Source organism: Mustela lutreola, chromosome 1, assembly GCF_030435805.1.
Source record: "Mustela lutreola isolate mMusLut2 chromosome 1, mMusLut2.pri, whole genome shotgun sequence".
NCBI classification, from domain to species: domain Eukaryota; kingdom Metazoa; phylum Chordata; class Mammalia; order Carnivora; family Mustelidae; genus Mustela; species Mustela lutreola.
In genome coordinates, this window is record NC_081290.1 from 218,054,926 (window position 1) to 218,073,718 (window position 18,793).

At 41.2% G+C, this 18,793-nt stretch overlaps 1 protein-coding gene across 1 annotated transcript in view; it reads left to right on the forward strand.

The window, feature by feature from the left end:
- The window catches only part of CTSC (cathepsin C), a 35,686-nt gene extending 18,814 nt beyond the window's left edge, over nt 1–16,872 (forward strand). The window contains exons 3-7 of the mRNA XM_059186970.1: nt 963–1,129; nt 5,735–5,890; nt 10,225–10,340; nt 14,423–14,554; nt 15,857–16,872. Of these exons, the coding sequence (XP_059042953.1) occupies nt 963–1,129; nt 5,735–5,890; nt 10,225–10,340; nt 14,423–14,554; nt 15,857–16,359 (1,074 nt within the window). The 3' untranslated portion in view covers nt 16,360–16,872. The remainder of the gene's footprint in view (nt 1–962; nt 1,130–5,734; nt 5,891–10,224; nt 10,341–14,422; nt 14,555–15,856) is intronic.
- The last annotated feature ends 1,921 nt before the right edge of the window (nt 16,873–18,793 follow it).

The window sequence follows — 18,793 nt, forward strand, 5'->3', positions numbered from 1 at the left end:
TTGGAAAGTATTACAACACAGCTGACTGCCATGCCAGTTTGTTTGGTTGTCTGGCTGCTTTTGGGCTTTTGTTCTGTTAGATTAAATCAATGCCTGCCATGGGCCCAAGTCCCCCCTCATTGAAGTGGAGCCTGATTTGTTTCCTTCCTCCCACACTGTTCTCTCATTCTGCATATTATGTCCCTCTTCCTTGAGGAGATATTATCACTTGAGGGGTTGTAAGCTCTGGAGCCTAACTATGAGTTCAAGTCCCAGATCTCTCCTTTGTAGGTGTTTTTCAGTATGAACTTTGCGATGAGACAAAGGGCCATATTCGTGTCATTAAATGGAGAGAATATTTAATCATCAGGTTTCTCTTAGCTCCCCCATAATCAGAATGTCCTACTTAATTGTGAGGTTGACAGAAGAAAAGATTTTATGTGTGGAAATGTTTTGCTCTTTGTTTTGTCCTTTGCTGGAGTCCATAGTTTGTGAGTAGAAGAGGGTATAGTCTGAGGGCCTGAGCAGAATTTTGTTTCTGCCCCTTCACGGCTCTGTTTCCTTAGGAGCTCCATAGCCTCTCTGAGCTGGACTTCTACTTGCTGGCTGGTAAAATGAGGTTATTGAAGCCTCCTTCCTCATAGGCTTCCTGTGAAGATTGAAGGAGGGAACTTTTGTAAAATGCCTGGAATGTGGCAGATGCTCTAAAAATGTTTCTTCCCCTGCTTTTGATTCCCAGAAATGTTTTCATATGTAAATTTTATTTGGCACTCAGCGATGGTAATCATAGAAAAGTTTATTTCTCATCCTTTTCTAGCTAATTCGCAGAATGTAACCTCTCAGGGTGAAGTTTTTATTTTGGTTGGCAGAGTCTGGTTCCCAAGATGAAAAAAGGAGCTTCTTGACTGAACGGGAGCCAGGGAAATGGACCTACGAGAGGATCATTGATTCACTTGACGTTTCCTCCCCTGATTTAATTGCAGTATAAAGAAGAGGGTCACACTGTAACCAGTTACTGCAATGAGACCCTGCCCGGATGGGTGCATGATGTGCTGGGCCGGAACTGGGCTTGTTTCACTGGGACCAAGGTGGGAAGTACCCCTGAGAAGGTGAAGGTGAACACAGCCGATTCTGGGAGGCTCCGGGAAAAGTGAGTTGTCATCAGTGGGAGATACATTTAATTTTGCTGTAGAGTATGTAGAAGTATGTGTCCAGGTTAGTTCTTGGAAATTTTTATTTTGATTACATAAAGTTTATTTGGCTTAGAAACAGAAGCCATATTCTGTAAAACCTCCCTGGTGTTGAGTAATGGAACTGAGAGGAGAAAGTGTTTTTCTCCATAGCACTCCCAAAGTAATGGACTAATGGTGGCTTTAAAGGAAATTTGTATAAGAGACCATAGAATTGCAGTGACTAATAAAGAAAAATCATTTTATTATTGCCATGTGATAACATGTTGTAGAACTCTCATAGATACATACGTTTATGTCGCAACAAATGTTGGTGATACTAATTGAAATAAATTTTACACAAGACAGCGAGTAAGTGAAATAAAAATTCTTAGTATTCATAGAGTGTAGTAGTTTGCTAGGGCTACCTTAACTAAGGACCCCAGACTGAGTGGCTTAAGCAACAGAAATTTATTTTCTCACAGTTCTGGAGGCTACAAGTCCAAGATCAGTGTCAGCAGGTTTGGTTTCTTGGGAAGCCGCTGTCCCTGACTTGACACGGCCACTTTCTTTCAGTGTCCTTACACTGCCACCCTCTCTCTGTGTCCTCTCTTTTTCTCTTAAGCACACCCAATCTTAATCAGGGTTGGGACTGCCCATACAACCTCATTTTACCATAATTTCCCTAGTAAAGTTCATATCTCCACATATAGTCACTTTCAGAGGTACTGGAGGTTAGGGCTTAAAGCTGTGAATTCTGGAAGGACACAATTCAACATAAAACAAGTAGCTAATATTCTTGTTAAGTAAGGTCCAGTTTAAGTAACTGAACCATACAAACAAGAGATTTCAGATTTTATTCACTTGGAAGGAGAAGACAAATGGATATTAATGGTAGCAACTTTTTCTGTTTCATTTAGTTTATGAAATCCACTGAAAGTACATATGAATAAATCCTCCTAAGCCAGGTCATTCTGGCAATGAATGATTCTGTTGTAGAGAGGTTGGGGGCATGGGTTTAAAGAGGACATGTTGTACTTGTATGGAAAAGTACGCACCAAGATCTAAACTAATACATCCCCTCCATTTTGAATTTATCTTTTTAATTGCTTGGCTTGATCCTTGAACAATGCATTTCTTATTAAACTGTTCACTTTTCACCCCACCATTTAGGAGATTTTATGTACTAATGTGCTCTTCTTGATTATTTCAAACGTTGCCTCATTTTATGAAGAAACTACCACCAGCACCAGCTCAGAACCTGTGTTTGTTAGATCATCTATAAAATGAACACTGGGGACTAAATTCCCTTCAAGGTCCCTTTCAGCTCTCAATGATCTGTCATCCCATAGTAAAGTACATTATTTTCAGTATCCTTGGATCTTAAACATTGAAAATCAGTGTTTGGGACCTAGCTTGTCATTATTACAATGCACATGTCTGTGTCTGATGGTTGCCAGCTATCAGCGATAAAGCAAGGGAAGTAGGACTGAATTCTGCTTCTTGAATACGTCAAAATCAGTAGTGACTCATCAGTAGAAAATACTTAAAAATACACATTTACAATTTAAAATTTTACCCCCACGTCTAAAGAGACAAACAACTACAACTTGTTTTTGTTGTTGTAGGAGTGTTGTCAGAAATATGATTAGGGCAGTTTTAAAATCTCTTCAGTGAAGGTGCCTCTCTGGTTCCACACTTTGCACCAAGAAAGGAAGAACTTTGATAAAAACACACAAACATTCTGCATGTAGTTCCACATGTTTCTTACTGTCTTCAGTGCTCCCAGGTTTTTTGACTGTATCAGAATACTTCCTTGGTGAACATCTAAATAAAAAGAGAAAGAAAAGTTGGCTAAATTTACTCAGATTAGGTGTGTCTTGCTTTGGATAATTGGGAAGTCTTGGATAATGAGTTACGCCTAAGTAATAGACCCTTCCTTAGTAGAAATAATGTTGTATATTCTGTCATTCCTGCCACCTGGCACATAAGTTTGATGCGGGTTTGAATTGTGTGACTAATCAACTCCCCCAATCTTTTTGCTTTGTAAACATGCTTTTTGTGCTAGATTTATTTGTATCTATATCCAGGCATTTGATAACAGGGAAACCAGTGCTTCTCAAATTTTAGTGGTACTTTGAATCATCTGGGAATCTTGTTACAACATAGATTCTGACTTAGGTGGTTTGGACTGGATACTTAGAGGGCTTCCAGGTACAGCTGCTAATATGGAACTCAAGAACCAAGTTTGAGTAACAAGGTTATAAACCCAGGTTCCATGTAGTAATATATTTTTTGCACCATACGGTAATAATGTTTGCCATGTTATATGTACATGATACACAGTTTCTGCCATCATCTCCTTTTATTATCATTATTACAATGTTAGAAAGGTAAATTTTAGGGGCACCTGGGTGGCTCAAGGGGTTGAGCCTCTGTCTTCGGCTCAGGTTATAGTCTCAGGGTCCTGGGATCGAGCCCTGCATTGGGCTCTCTGCTCTGCAGGAAGCCTGCTTCCTCCTCTCTCTCTGCCTGCCTCTCTGCCTACTTATGATCTCTCTCTGTCAAATAAATAAATAAAATCTTTAAAACAAAAAAAAAGAAAGGTAAATTGTAGAAATTATAGAAGGTGAGGAAAGGTAGTGATCCTACATTGTCAACTCAGACGTACCATTTTTGGCATTTGCAAAAATGTATTTAGAATATAAGTGTATTTTCATAAAAAGCGATTAATTCTATCTAAACTTTGATAACTTGCCTTATTATTTAATAAAGTTTGAACACTCTTCCATATCACTTGTTAACATTAAAACTACCAATTATTTTACCAGCAAAAGATGGTTTTATTAGGGAATAGCAGGGAACCTCAACTGGGACAGGCAAGCTACAGCAAAAACTGTAGGCAAGGCGGCAAAACGAAGGAGAAGCAGGCTCTTTTATAGAAGAAAGGAAGGGTTGGGAAGGCTCTATGAACAAAAAGTCCACTGGAGTAAACCAGGAGGTGAAAGTATCATGGCTTCTCATTGGCTGTGATGTGGAAATCTCTTTAGGCTGGGCTGTTCCTCTTACTGGTAGTAGATGGTGTTCACATGCAAGGTCCCTATCTTCCTGTTGGATTCACAGTTGATGACCAGTAGTAGGGCATGAAAGCTCCCTGCCAACCTCCCTACTCCCGTTTTAGTGTGGTTTCCCTTAATATTCACACGCTAAATGATTTCTATACAGTTTCATTGAATAAACTATGTAGTAAATGAAGTACCATTATTTCTTTAATCATTCCTTATCTTCAGATGCTTATTAGGTTATTTATCATTTTTTTAAAGATTTTATTTATTTATTTTAGAGAGAGAGAAAGAGAGAAAAGGAACGAGTAGTGAGCAGGGGCAGAAGCAGAGGAAGAAGCAGACTCCCTGCTGAGCAGGGAGACCAATGCTGGGCTCAATCCCAGGACCCTGGGATCATGACCTGACGTGAAGAGTGATACTTAAACCCACTAAGCCACTCAGGCACCCCTAGGGTATTTATAATGTATTGCTATTATTAAAGTGTTTCATTGACCATCCTTATACATACATATTGAATTTTTATTTTTATAGGTGATATTCCAATTCCAGGCTGTGCACCTCCTCAGGCAAAAGTGAAGGGTGCTTTTTGGACCCTCCTCATAGGTTGTCTCTCCATGTATGAACCAAACTCAAATTTGCTTTGGTACCAGAAAAACCGATTTTTGTTTGAACAAAAGATATCAACAGAAACTACTATAAACAACGGTTTGTTTAAAATATGAGGAGCAAGGAGTGGGATGCATTTCAGAAGCCTGATAAATTTAGAGCCAGATTAAGGGGATTTTTTGATTAAAAAAATTGGTAAAATTTAATGCTAGAGAGGATGATGCAGTTACTCATGGCTCCCAAGGATTCTTGAGCTGGGTTAATGGGGTCATACTCTGAATGCCTCACTACAAAATGACTTGAGACCAGTGAAGTTTCATGAGGGTTAGGAATATTTCAGGGATCTGGGGCACCTGGGTGGCTCAGTTGTTAAGTGTCTACCTTCAGTTCAGGTCATGATCCTTGGGTCCTGGGATTGAGCCCCAAGTCGGGCTCTGCATGATTCTCCCTGCCCCTCTGCCCTTTGTTTATGTTCACTCTCTCACTGTCTCTCTCTGTCAAATAAATAAATAAAATATGTTTTTTTTAAAGAATATTTCAGGGATCAGTTTTTGTTTTAGTTCGGTTTTTGTTTACTGAAGTTTGATTATTTTATCTGATCATTTCAGTTTATCTAAATTTTGTGTTCTGAACATGTGATGTTTGACTATACCATTGACTGCCTTGGAAATTCAGTATCATGTCTCTCTCTGCAGTGAGGTGCACTTAGCTTATGGATTTTTATACTAAAAATATAAAATAAAGATTATTTTATAGATTTGAATAAAGTGGTTCAGGTACATTACAAAAAAAATGCCTTCCTAAAAGATGATTACACATTCCACTTAAGGTCCAGAGCATAAGGGTACCTCTTTTAATGGAGTCTAATTACATCAATAAAGAGGATAACTGAGGCTACCTTATTTTTGTTGGCAGCTCTCATAGGCTCTACAAGTATAACGATGAGTTTGTGAAAGCGATCAATACCATGCAGAAGTCTTGGACTGCAACCAGATACATGGAATATGAGACACTGACCCTGAGAGACATGATGAGGAGAGGCGGTGGCCGGAGTAGCTGGAGAATGCCCAGGTAATAAAGCATATATCCCTGTATTGCTAATGAAGGTATTTGTGTTGAAGGTCACCCTCCCTTTCATCTTGCTCTCCCTGGTTTGCCCACCATTCTGTTGGCCATGAAAGCCTAATCTTTTTTAGGTTATCTTTGTTCTCTCTCCCTCTCCTTTCCATAGGTTTTCTGGTGCTCTCCGAGTCCTGTTTATGGGTCTTGCTTTCACAACATCTGCCACTTCCATCATTCCCTGGCCATTTTCTACATGCTGGTGTAGGGTTTGATCATTTCTCTGCTGCATTATGATCAGCCTCCCACCTCCTGTCTCTCTAGTGCTATCTCTTGGGTCTCTTCCCCTCCCGGGCCCCATTCTCAGCCCTTCTCTGAAATGCCAGTTTCATCTTCCTGTATCCAGCTATGGTTGCATCACTACCTGTTATCTCTTAATACATTTACTGGTAACCAAAGCCATCTAAATGTGACTATGCCTATATTTAGTACCATGGCCCGTTTTCAAACAATATGACACAATTACCGAAATCTTTGCTTTCAAGTTACCTCCATTCATGCTGTTCCCTTTGCTTCAAGTATCCCTCACGAGCTAGCCTGTAATAACTCAGATTTGTCACCTATAAAAATCTCAAAACCTCTTTGTTAGAAGGGCCAGCAAAAAAAAATGGCTTCTTCTATATCAATTTATCTCTATTAGCTACCCTCAGCCAGAAGTGACACTTCCCATCTGTAGCTTACACACCCCATAGCTTACTTCTTTCTTAAGGAGATTGAATCAAATATACTTCGAATTTATAGAGTCAGGAATTTGGCAGATTTTTAAAAATTTCCTCCAAACTATATATACCAGGATATGTGGTCCCTTAACATGGGTTAAATGACCAAGGATATTCCTGTGATGCCATACTTTGTTCCAGGAGAAGAAATTGGTATAACTGAAGGGCAGAGAACTGGAAACCAATAGGGAGTCAGTGGGACTCAATAAATTATGTAGGTCGGTTATTTTCTCTCTTAGTATATTGAAACATTCTCCAGTTTTCAGAGAATACAATGATCATTTCCTTAACATCTATAGAGTTTTTGGTTCAGATTTTATTTGAACAGACCACTAATTGGTTAATTAACTAAAATGCATTTCTCACTTTTTCATTTGCAGACTAATAATCCTAATGCTTTGACATTTTTCAACTACTAGGCTATATGGAGAATTTTCCTGTCACAACTGATAGCATTCTCTCATTATTCTGCCCCTTTCTCAAAAGAATCTCCTACAGTATTAAAGTGTGTTCTAAGGAATTTCTAGTCCATGAGACGCTCTGGTTAATGGAAATTAGGGAAGGGAGCATGCTGTGTCCCTTCTCAGGTTTGCTAAAGTGACAGAGTTCTACTGTGCATATGTGAGACAGGAAGTCGAGAACTGTTCAGTGAAAATCCAAAGGAGCATGAGAGGAAGAAGTGTCAGCACTTGAGCCTATGGGTCCCAGAGCTCCCACATGAAAGATCTGAGCCTCAGACACAATTGCATGGCCATGCCTCATGGGCCATGCTGCTTTTATGTTTGATGATTCTGTCCCTCCACCCAACCATCTTTGTTTTAGAGAAAGGCTAGCTTCCTGCAGGGCTGCTTTTAAGGCTAAGGCTCCATTCAGAAGTTTAACGGTAGGAGGTAGAACTGAGTGAAATGGGAAATACCAAAGTAGACATTGTGGTCTGGCTACTTGGTTTTTGGTAGCATTTTTGTACATGAATTAGTTCTTTTAGAAGAATCCAGTGACATAATAGAATCACTCAGAGATTCTTAACTTGAGGTTTATAGAGTCATTGAGACTGCCAGAAGTGTAGAATAATGTAGAATGTAGAGTAATGCTTTCACCAGATTCTTAAGAAATCTAGAGCCAAAGGAAGAGCCTGTAATGTGTAGTGTACCAGTAATGTTGGCAGTCTTCTTGTCTCACCAGTTCCTCTTTCACTCTTTGTTTTCACATCATTGAGATCGATTGTCACATTGTTGGTTTTGTCTGTCTGTATCTTGACAGGCAAACACCCAGCCTTATAGGATGCCAGGAAGAAGCAAGTTAACATTTGAGTGCCTGCTTTGGGCCAGATGGTCACTTAAATAAATGTATCTGCATCATGTTTAGTCCTGTTACTGACACGGATGATGATAGTGGTAGTTACCATCATAAGAGCTTACTCTATTAAGGATTTGCAGAGACAGGAAGTATTCTAAGCACTTGTTAATCATTACTACGTTGAGCTTTTATAATAATCTTCTGAGGTATAGGTGATTATACCCATTTTAGTAGGAGTCAGTTGGAGTTTTGTGATGTTAAACTCTTTGACAAATGTCACACAGCTAGTAAGTGGTGAAATCACTTGTAGGAGGTCAGTATGACCCTAAGATAAATACCTGCTCTGAAATTACATTTTGCTGCCAAATTTCTATTCCTTTTTTATCTTTCAAATTACATAGTGTATTCCTAAGTATATACAAGACAATTAGTTAATATCTGTTGATTGATCAAATCTTTTGGGCTCTCAGTGTGAAATCACAGAAACTATTTATTTCCTTCCAAAAGTTGTTCATACCCTAATGTTTACTTACAAATCTTGAAGGAAGTATCCAATATTTGTTTCTTGGTTTGATTTTTCCCCTGCCCTATATATACAGTTTTCATGGTGCATAGCTTTTTTAAGTACCTTGGTTATTCCATGGGTACTATCCAAGTTGTATATTTTATGATAATACAACTTCTTTGTATTTGTGATTGTGATTGCTCTGTTTCATGTCTCTTAATGCTGACCTTCATATGGTCAAAGACCATCTCATGTTCATCTCTGTGTCACATACAGCTTCCAGCAGTGTCCTGGCTTAGTTAATATTTTAGTGAAAAGTTGACATTTCTGTATGGAATGTGCTGTCTATTTTTAATAATTCTCAAGGTTATGATGGCTATTAATATGTGATTCTTATTTCTCTCCCTTTATTTCCTCTCCCTTCCATTGTGTCCTAGCCTTGACTTAACATCCTCTCTAAAAGAAGCATGTGCAGAAGGGAGCTCCTTGGGAGTACTTACAGAGGACACAAAGAAGTCCAGAAATAATCTTTACCAGTGACTAAATTGGAATCTGGTCTAAAGTACAGGATAACCACTGAAACATTGGAATAGTGCAGTCTGGCAATGCCAAGTTGAATGAGAAATTCAAGTAGTTACAGTATCAGAAAGATACATATTATCAGGGTATAATAGTAGTGTCCTAACTAAAGAGTTGAAAGAGAAGAGCAGTGAGTTTTACTTGGGGTCTGGTGATGAGGGGCTGCTCTGGGAGTAGTCCTTAAATTAGAAATCAGAGAAAAACCCCTAAAGGGATTTCTTCTAAGCAGTGGGCAACAGGCATTTTATTTTATTTTATTTTTTATTTTATTTTTTTTAAAGATTTTATTTATCTATTTGACAGAGAGAGATTACAAGTAGGCAGAGAGGCAGGCAGAGAGAGAGAGGAGGAAGCAGGCTCCCCGCTGAGCAGAGAGCCTGACGCGGGACTCGATCCCAGAACCCTGAGATCATGACCTGAGCCGAAGGCAGCGGCTTAACCCACTGAGCCACCCAGGCACCCGGCAACAGGCATTTTAGATAAAAGGAGTAGCAGCACAAAGACATGGAACAATGAAGTCATTTAGCAGACTTGGAAAGCTCCCAAGAAATCTAGCATGTCTAGAGCTGGAATGCTATTTGTCTTAAATTACTAATACGAAGAAGCTTGTAGGACAATTTTCTCATTTCCAGACAATGTGTCTATCTATTGTTCCAGGCAACTCTGCTTTTCGGGTCTTACTTTCCAACTACATTGTATAGGCTACACTTCGATACTGATGAAGCATTTTGGTCTGTTGTTGAAGGAGCTGGTCAGTCTACTTTATCCTGAGACTTTCCCTTCTTTTCCACCTGCCTCACTCCTCTCTTTTCTCTGTATCCTTCAAAGGCCATCTTTAACGTCCCATGTGTCTACTTTCTTGGTCAAAATCTGTTTAAGAAAATGCAGTTATTTAAGCATACTAGCAGTAGCCTCTCCGTGATGTACAGAACCAGTGTCATTTCATAGAAGAAAGATAATGGATCCTGAAAAAGACACAGATAATAAAAGCCATTGACACAGCTTAGTGGTGTAATTGATAGATTGCATAATGGACATGTGTAATGGAAACTCTGATGGGACACGTGCTCTTTAGGCCAGAATCTAGATTCTAGGCAGCCAGGTAGCTAAAGTCATGGAATTAAAGGTTAGGAAGTTATCCTCAAAAAAGACTCTATATTGAAGTCTGATGTGTATTTCCATCCCAGGCCCAAACCTGCACCACTGACCGCTGACATAAATGAGAAGATGTTACATTTGCCAGCATCGTGGGATTGGAGAAATGTTCATGGTATCAATTTTGTTACTCCTGTTCGAAACCAAGGTAAAAAAGACTGATTTTTCATTTATTCATTTGGAAGTGTTTATTGGACATTTACTATGTGCCAGGCTCTTGGGTAGATTCAGGGCATACAGAGATGCAACAGGCATGATCCACTTTAGTAAAGAAATATAACGTACGTGGCCAGTGGCCACCTCTTCTTTTGTATCCATGACAGACCTGGATAATAGATAAGCTCTCCAGCAGAACCCAGCATTCTTGGGCATCCTTCTCAAAATATGTTCTAGCTAGCTAATGAAATTAATCAGTAATAGGTAAGACAAACTCTGCCCTCTCTCGCAGGAGAGACTCATGTAGAAACAAAGGTTCACCTAGAGTTAAAATTGGTCTTCCTCCTACAAGTGGTTTGGTGGAATCCTTCTTTGCTACTTGTCCACCCACTCTCCACCTCTCCCCCCCCATCATTTAGTTTTAATTACTGTAAGAGCCCAGAAAAATGCATCCTTTCAATTTTTTTTTCTGGTAAAGTAGATTTTTTGAACTGTGTAAGGACATTTTTAATTCACTTTCTGTCAGAACATGACACATGATGGTAAGTATTAACCCCGCTTCCTGAATGGAGGCTTTACACAGCCCAGATTTACCAAAAGTGTCACTCTTGTTGCATTTTACCCATTATTTCTGGAAATTTGATCCAATATGAATAGATTTAATAACTCTTCCTCTAATAGTACTCACTAGCAAATTATCCTGTTATCCTAAATTTTAGCCAACAATCACATGGAGGATCATTTATGCCATACTCAGGTTTATTGCTTCTCAGCTCATTTTGAAGATAATTATAGTATGCATGACTGATTTGTTACTATAAAATAGATGTAGTATTTATTGTCTAGAAACATTCTGATTAGTGTCTCCTGAGAGGAGTATAAATTAATAGCACCCAAAGATAAATTGTCCTTCCCCTTCCCTAGATACTCAGTGATAATCAGCCCCTCTCACTCCTCAGCAGTCACCACAAGCCCTTCAGCTCCATGCTCAGTGAGTTCTTGCCAAGTGTTCTGAGTGGGCGGAGCTTCAAGCAGGTCTTAGAGCCCAGCCAATCACGTTCCTGTCCTACAGAGGACATCAGACTCGACTCTTTGCTTTTGCTTCTACACATTCTTCTGGGACTCTTCCACTCGAGAGAATATGTGGATCCTGAACATTCTTCCCTACCTTTCCTTTCCCGGGGAGGGCTTTTTTGGAAAGGGGGGTTAGGAAATGAGAGAACTTTGAAGGTAAATTGAGGAATGAATGGAAAGTGAAATTAAAGGGATATTAAGAGAGGATTAAAATTTACTGTCATCAAGCATTCCCTATACCTCTCTGACAGGATTAAGTATATAATGTATGTCAAGTGTTGATTGTTGAAGGCCTGATGCATGGTTGCTTTTGCTGTATTATAGAGTATTTATAGAGCATCTAACATCTGTTAAGATTTTTTTTTTTTTAAATGGCTAGGGATATAAAGAGTACTGTGGCATGGCTCTTGGCCTAGGGACTTGCCATTTCGCAAGATCTGCAAGCAAAGTACTAAAATAACCAAAGGGTAACTACTTCACAGAGAGTTTTTAAAATCCATCGGGGGCATGGGAGATGGCCAAAAGAGAAGTTTAGTTCCACTTACTTCCTAAAAGATACAGCTGACTGGTGACAAGACAATAATCTGGGGGTGGGGGGGTGTTTTGCAAGGGGTAGAAATTAGACTCTTTAAAGCCAAATTCTTTGACACTGCTTTTCTTGTAGTTTGGCAAAAGCTATTATCTCTGATATCCCATATTGTTTGAGTGCTGTAAATATGGTTTGTACTGACATGGGCAATTTTTAAGGTTCCCCTTTTGACTTCCTATTAATTTTCTTTACTTAAGGTTGGGGAAAATATTAGTTATTTTCTCTTCTTAAAAACAGGGCTACTTGGAAATTTCCACTGACTTCAGGAACACCAGCATTCTAGAACACTCAGAATTCAGAATTACCCAAGTGAAGGGAATTCACAACTTTTCTGTATTCAGAGAGTAGATCAAGATAATGAAAAGAAGAAATATTGGCAGGACAAATGAGGTCTTACCTTTACACTTGAAAGCAGCTTTAAGCACCAGCCATGTAGCTGGATTTCTTCCAAGTTTGAGAGGGAGGAGAAGCTAGGAAATTGGAAGGCTTGGACTTTCTGAGTTCTTCTCTGCGCTATGCTGTCTTTATTTACTATTGTATCTTCAAGAGAGAGGGGGGAATGTCTCTCAGGTCATATTAGTTAGGAAGTGTAGTGTTTTCCTACTGTCTAAACTCTAGTTCATTTAAGCCTTGTTCTAAATACCACCTGTACCATGAGTACTGGAATGCAGAGACCTTAACCCTGTCTATTCCATGCTGTTCATTTTATACACAAGATAAAAAGAAATGCCAGGAAGGTCCAGTGACTTACCCAGGGCCACACGGCTGAGAGACAGGCTGAGGATGGAGAAAACTCCTGACTCCTTCTTCTTAGCTCAGTGTGTTCTCTGTTGTGGGAAGCTATAGCTGAAAACACTTAAACCGTGTAAAAATAACATTACCTGTTTGAGGTGGTGGAAATAAATGTATTCACCACAGACCTCTGAATGAGTCAGATCCCCTTACTCTTTTGTTTTCTTTTTCAGATTTTATTTATTTTTACAGACAGAGATCACAAGTAGGCAGAGAGGCAAGGCAGAGAGAGAGAAAGAGGAGGAATCCCCACGGATCAGAGAGCCCAATGTGGAGCTTGATCCCAGGACTCTGGGATCATGACCTGAGCAGAAGGCAGAGGCTTTAACCCACTGAGCCACCCAGGCGCCCCAGATCCCCTTTATTCTTTTTTAAGCTGTAGTATTCTTAAGGGATAATAGACCTTTTAAAATCTGTATTCCAGCCTTAACTGAAGAGAGGCATTAATTTTCTTGGCAACTGACAGATTCTTCTGAGAACATCACTGGCTTGAGGAAGGTCATCTCCTTACCTCATTCCCATGGTGTCTCTGTTAACAGCATACTGAGTTCTTGGATGGACACATGGCCTAGCCCTCTCACAGTGCTGGATGGTCTGATGAGAAGAGTTCTGTGTTTAGTATCAAGAGTGATTATTTCTGTGGCCGCTGTGGCCCAGGAATGCCGGATAATCAAAATGGGACCATTTCCAGATTCCTGGGATGTTATTTATTAGCAGACTCATGAAAGGAACACTGGCTTTGTCAGTTTACTCTCGCTAATCTAGTTCTTTGACACTCTGTCGTTTGAAAGCGGGGTTCCAAGGATAGTGTTACTTGGATGGTTCTAAAAACAAAATGTGCCAGTTAACTTTGGCCTATTTAGTGACAAGATGATGGGGAAGAAAATGTAAAGATTGTTTAAAGTAGATGCAGACCTATAAACTGAAAAGAACACAGTCTGCATTAGAAGATTGTATTGTATCTAAAAAGGCATCACTAGGGGCACCTGGGTGGTTCATTGATTAAGTGTCTGCCTTTGGCTCAGGCTATGATCCCAGGCTCCTGGGATCGAGCCCTACATCGGGCTCTGTGCTTAGCAGAGAGCCTGCTTCTCCCTCCACCTCTGGCCCTCTCTGCCCTGTGTGCGTGCTCGTCATGCTCTCTCTCAAATAAATAAATAAATCTTTAAAAAAGAAAAAGAAAATGCTGCTCTTGAGATACTGGAAAGCTCAGCTCACGTATATCCCTCCAAAGGGTTCTCTCAACTGAGAGGCTCCATGTGCTATAGACCTATATAATTTCATTGTCAAGAATACTGTCAAATGCTTTGCAGAGACTAGGGGAGTGTTTTGGATTTCATTTTGTTTTGTTTTGCCTCCTAAATAGTCTCAAGGAAAGCCCCATGTCATAACATTTGCCTTTCGGTGAAAAAGCTGAGATCTTTATGTTTTGCTATGAGGTTAATAGTATTTATCGATTGAATCGTCTGTATTGGACTGATCCTTATGAACAACAGCAGCAGAACTCAGTATAAATATATTAACTGCATCTCTCCCTTCGGATTTCTAGATGTGTCCATGTTTCTTTGTAAGTGCTTCAAAGTTCCCTTAGGTTACATGTATTTGCTTTTGATCACCAGCATCATGTGGAAGCTGCTACGCATTTGCTTCGATGGGAATGCTGGAAGCGCGAATCCGTATACTAACCAACAACACGCAGACCCCGATCTTGAGCCCTCAGGAGGTGGTCTCTTGCAGCCAATATGCGCAAGGTGAGTGTCGTATTTCAGGCGCTATTTACCTGGGTGTATCTGGCCATGGTCGACAAAGGTAAAAGGATGGTGTGGCACAGAGCACAGTGTCTACAGTCAGAGTGCCTGGGTGCAAGTTCTGGAGTTCAGGCCTTCTCACTTACTAACAAGTGCTTCTCATGGAATTCACTGCACCATTCAGCAAAATGTCAGTAGTTACTCTGTACTGAGTGAGCACCAGCTCTTCGGGGCCGTTTATGTACGTTATCCAACAAGGCTCAAAACCCTGAGAAGTAGACAGTCCTATTTATAGCCCTATTTACAGAGCCGGGACAGATGTGAAGTTGTTCTATAACATTTTGAAGGCCACATAGATTCTAAATATTAGATTTTCAGTTCCAACTAAACTTTCACTCTGAATCCGAATTCATACTACAGCCACGCTAACACTGGTTTCTCTCTAGGGGAGAGTGACAGATGTGTACTTGGCTTCCAGAACAGGCCTCGGGTGACGGTGTAGAAAGCCCAGCTGCCATTGATTTAGAGCAAAACATTCTCGTCGTAAAGTTTTCTGCTGTCATCCCCAGATTTGGCTATTATGAAATGAAACTGCTTAGGAATGATTCTTTGTCATTGGACCTTTTAGTCTTTCTGAAATATTTACAAAACTACCACCAAGGTGACTTCTAGGCCCTGGGGACTGAGTATCAAAGACAGTCCTTACCCTCATGACGCTTAGACTGAAGTGAGGAAAGTAGAAATTAAATAATCAAAGGAACGTTGAAGAAAAAATCCAGGCTTAGGGATGTGTACAATATGGCCAGGACTGGAGGAGGGTGATGGGAACCTGATTTAGAGCTTCTTTGCAGGTGGTGGTCAGAGCAGAATTCCTTCAGGAAGAGCCATGTTGTGGTGTCTGGCTATTTAATCATGACAAGAGTGGCCAACTTTTCGTGGTTTCACATGAAGTAACTAATTTACTCCCACAAGGAAAGTTCTCTTCCTATCTGTATTTTACAAACAAGTCAACAGAGGGACAGAGAAGTGAAATTCTTCCACAGTTTAGGATTTGAACCTGCATGGTCAGGCTTCAGAGCCTTCCCACCTAAGCACTAGGCTATAGTTCCTTCCAGCCCAGATGCCAGATAACTGGCGATGAGAGGACAGGTACGTAGAGGGCTGTGGGCAGTGGACCCAGTAGCATTTAAGCTAGGAACGGCTCCCGAGTGTAACAGGATCGATGGAGTAGAAAAGAAAGGGACCATTTCTTCCGTGCCGCTCTCTAACGGAGGGGTGACCAGTGTGTGTGGTATTCCTCCTCAGGCTGTGAAGGTGGCTTCCCGTACCTCATCGCAGGAAAGTACGCCCAAGACTTCGGGCTGGTGGAAGAGGCCTGCTTCCCCTACAAGGCCGCGGATTCGCCCTGCAAACCCAAGAAGGACTGTCCCCGCCACTACTCCTCGGAGTACCACTACGTGGGCGGTTTCTACGGGGCCTGCAACGAGGCCCTGATGAAGCTCGAGCTGGTCCACCACGGGCCCATGGCCGTCGCTTTTCAAGTCTACGATGACTTCTTCCACTACCGCTCGGGGATCTATTACCACACGGGCCTGCGGGACCCTTTCAACCCTTTCGAGCTGACGAATCATGCCGTTCTGCTGGTGGGCTACGGCACCGACGCGGCCTCTGGCATGGATTACTGGATTGTAAAGAACAGCTGGGGCGCCAGCTGGGGGGAGAACGGGTACTTCCGGATCCGCAGAGGAACCGACGAGTGCGCCATCGAGAGCATCGCCATGGCCGCCACGCCGATTCCGCAGCTGTAGGGGGCGCTCCCGGCCCTCCCCGCTCGCCACGGGCGGTGGGGGGAGGGGTCCGTTCCCAGACGGGAGCCCCTTAGAGCAGCACTTTCAGGGATTCCAGGTAGATGCCTATCAAGATTGTGGCCTTTAAAATTAAAACTGCCTTTAATTTGAACTGACCTCTGGCCTACTTGACAGCTCTGCAGTAACAAAACGCAGGATTTTGTTAATCATGTGTAAGTCAAACATGTTACATTTTTCCCAAGCCTTTGTGAGAACACAGACTTACTTTTAAATTGTAAAAATCACAAGAGCCTGGCGCCTGCGTCCCTCGGCTGAGCATCTGCCTTCGGTTCAGGTCATGATCTCAGGGTCCTGGAATTGAGCCCCAGGTTGGGCTCCACACTCAGGAAGGAGTCTGCTTCCCCTCTGCTTTCCTCCCCAGCCCCCATGACCCACACCCACCCTCCTGCTCAGGAGTACATGCGCGCGCTCTCTCTCAAATAAAATCTTTAAAATAAAAATTGCAAGAAAATATGGCAATGATTATTACATTTTTTAAAAGTTTTTTTCTGTAAGTGTTCAGGTGATACAGATTACAAAATATATATACATGCTTAACAGTTTTCACCACTGACCGTTCAGTTAGATTCATGGTTATTATCTATGGTACTTTAAAAACAAAGAATGTGAGTATATTTCAACTGAAAAAACAACAACAACAACAACAACTATGGACCTTTATGCTAAGGAGCATACTCAAATAATGACTAGTTAGCCTAAAATTATCCCCTGGATATTTGATAAGCCAGAGGCCAAAGGGAGAAATGAGTTTTGATGAAACTGGGTTGGTTAAACTTTTGGCTTATCTTGCCTCTGGAAGTATTGGTCAGCCTTCCCTGGGTGAGATTTACAGCCTCATTAGTGGGAAGTTAACAGTTTAGATTGGGACAGATCTTTGAGATCTCCAAGGGATATTTCACAGTGATATGAAACCTCTTTGCTGAGTTAAACAGATAGCATCTATTAGAAATGATGTGACAATCAGGCAGATTGGGTGATCAGAGTTCAAAAACATAAGCAAAACCCACAAGCCTCTTGGAACCCGTAGGAGCCATAGAGCTCATGGGATCTGTTCTTCTCTCTGCATGGAAAGAATGCCTAGCTTAGAAAAGGGCAAGTGATTCAGTCAGGTCACCAAATGGTAATGACTGGGTCTGGTTAGAACCAAGATCTAAAGCCAGTTCTCCCTGAGCGCCCTATACACTGAGTCTCAGCATTTTCGACCAGAAAATCTAAAATGACCAGAGATACTAGGTGTACACTTGGAAATTTCCACTTTGACGTTAAGCGTCAGAGTTTTGTCCGAAACCTCATAGGCTTTTTGTATTGAAATTCACTACAATGACGTCTTTTCTCTCCTTGCAAGAGTATGCCCCGTGTGTAAGGTGTGGCTTCTGGGATGTCCTTGCCCCGGCCCCATACCTTTGACTCTCTCCCTCATGGTGACTCAAAAGCAGACACTGAATGCTGTGCAGAGCCAGCACGTTTGTCATGTGGAAGGCCTCCAAGGAGCTATGAATGCTCTCTTAGTCTTGGCTTTATTCCTTGCCTGCCTTGTTGCTATTGTGAAAGTGTAAATTGACTTTGAAACCAAGCATGGATTTATTTTTCACTAGAACTTATAGAGATATTACCTGTCAGGTTAACCGATAAGGTATTATTTAACAGGAAAACAGGAGCTTATCCTCTGGATTTCTACCTGCACAGCTGTCTGCTGACCCCAAAGAGAGTAAGTCATGAAGATAGAGGGAACCCATGGTTTTGCATAATTTCATGAGAATCTGGGATGAACTCTTAAGGAAATCATTGCTGGTGTCATTCGTAAAATACTTCAGCAAAAATTGAAAGACTACATAGAGGTGGGAACTTAACTGGCGATGGGGAGCAATTCTCACAAGTGTGATTAGTTGACAAGCCGTGGTTCTCGGGGACCCTAACTTTCCTGACATTATGAGAGGGATTACCGAGACCGAGAATCCACTGCACTTCAACCTGCATTTATCTGCTCTGGAAGTCTGCTTTTCCGGTTTCTAAATGATAGAGATCACTGCTTCATCCCCCGTGGCAGAATTCATTAAAGATGGCGACTGAATGGAACGTCACTGTTCCTAAAGACCTGTGATTAAACTCTTAAACTGTAGAAAAAACAAATTTCGTAATCTCAGACTTGTTTATAGTGGTGTTAATAGAACATTTAATCACTGTTGACGGATTGAGCTCTGCAAAAAAAGTGGAATGGGAACTCTGGCTAAACTCCCCAAAGACCTATCCAGGAGAACGGCATTGTACATGTGGAGACACCGCCGTCCAAAAAGGAAAGTGAAGTTTTAGCTGGGCGGTGAAGCCACAAGCATGGCATTGACTTGGGTGACTTGGGTGCCTAGTGCCTGGATCA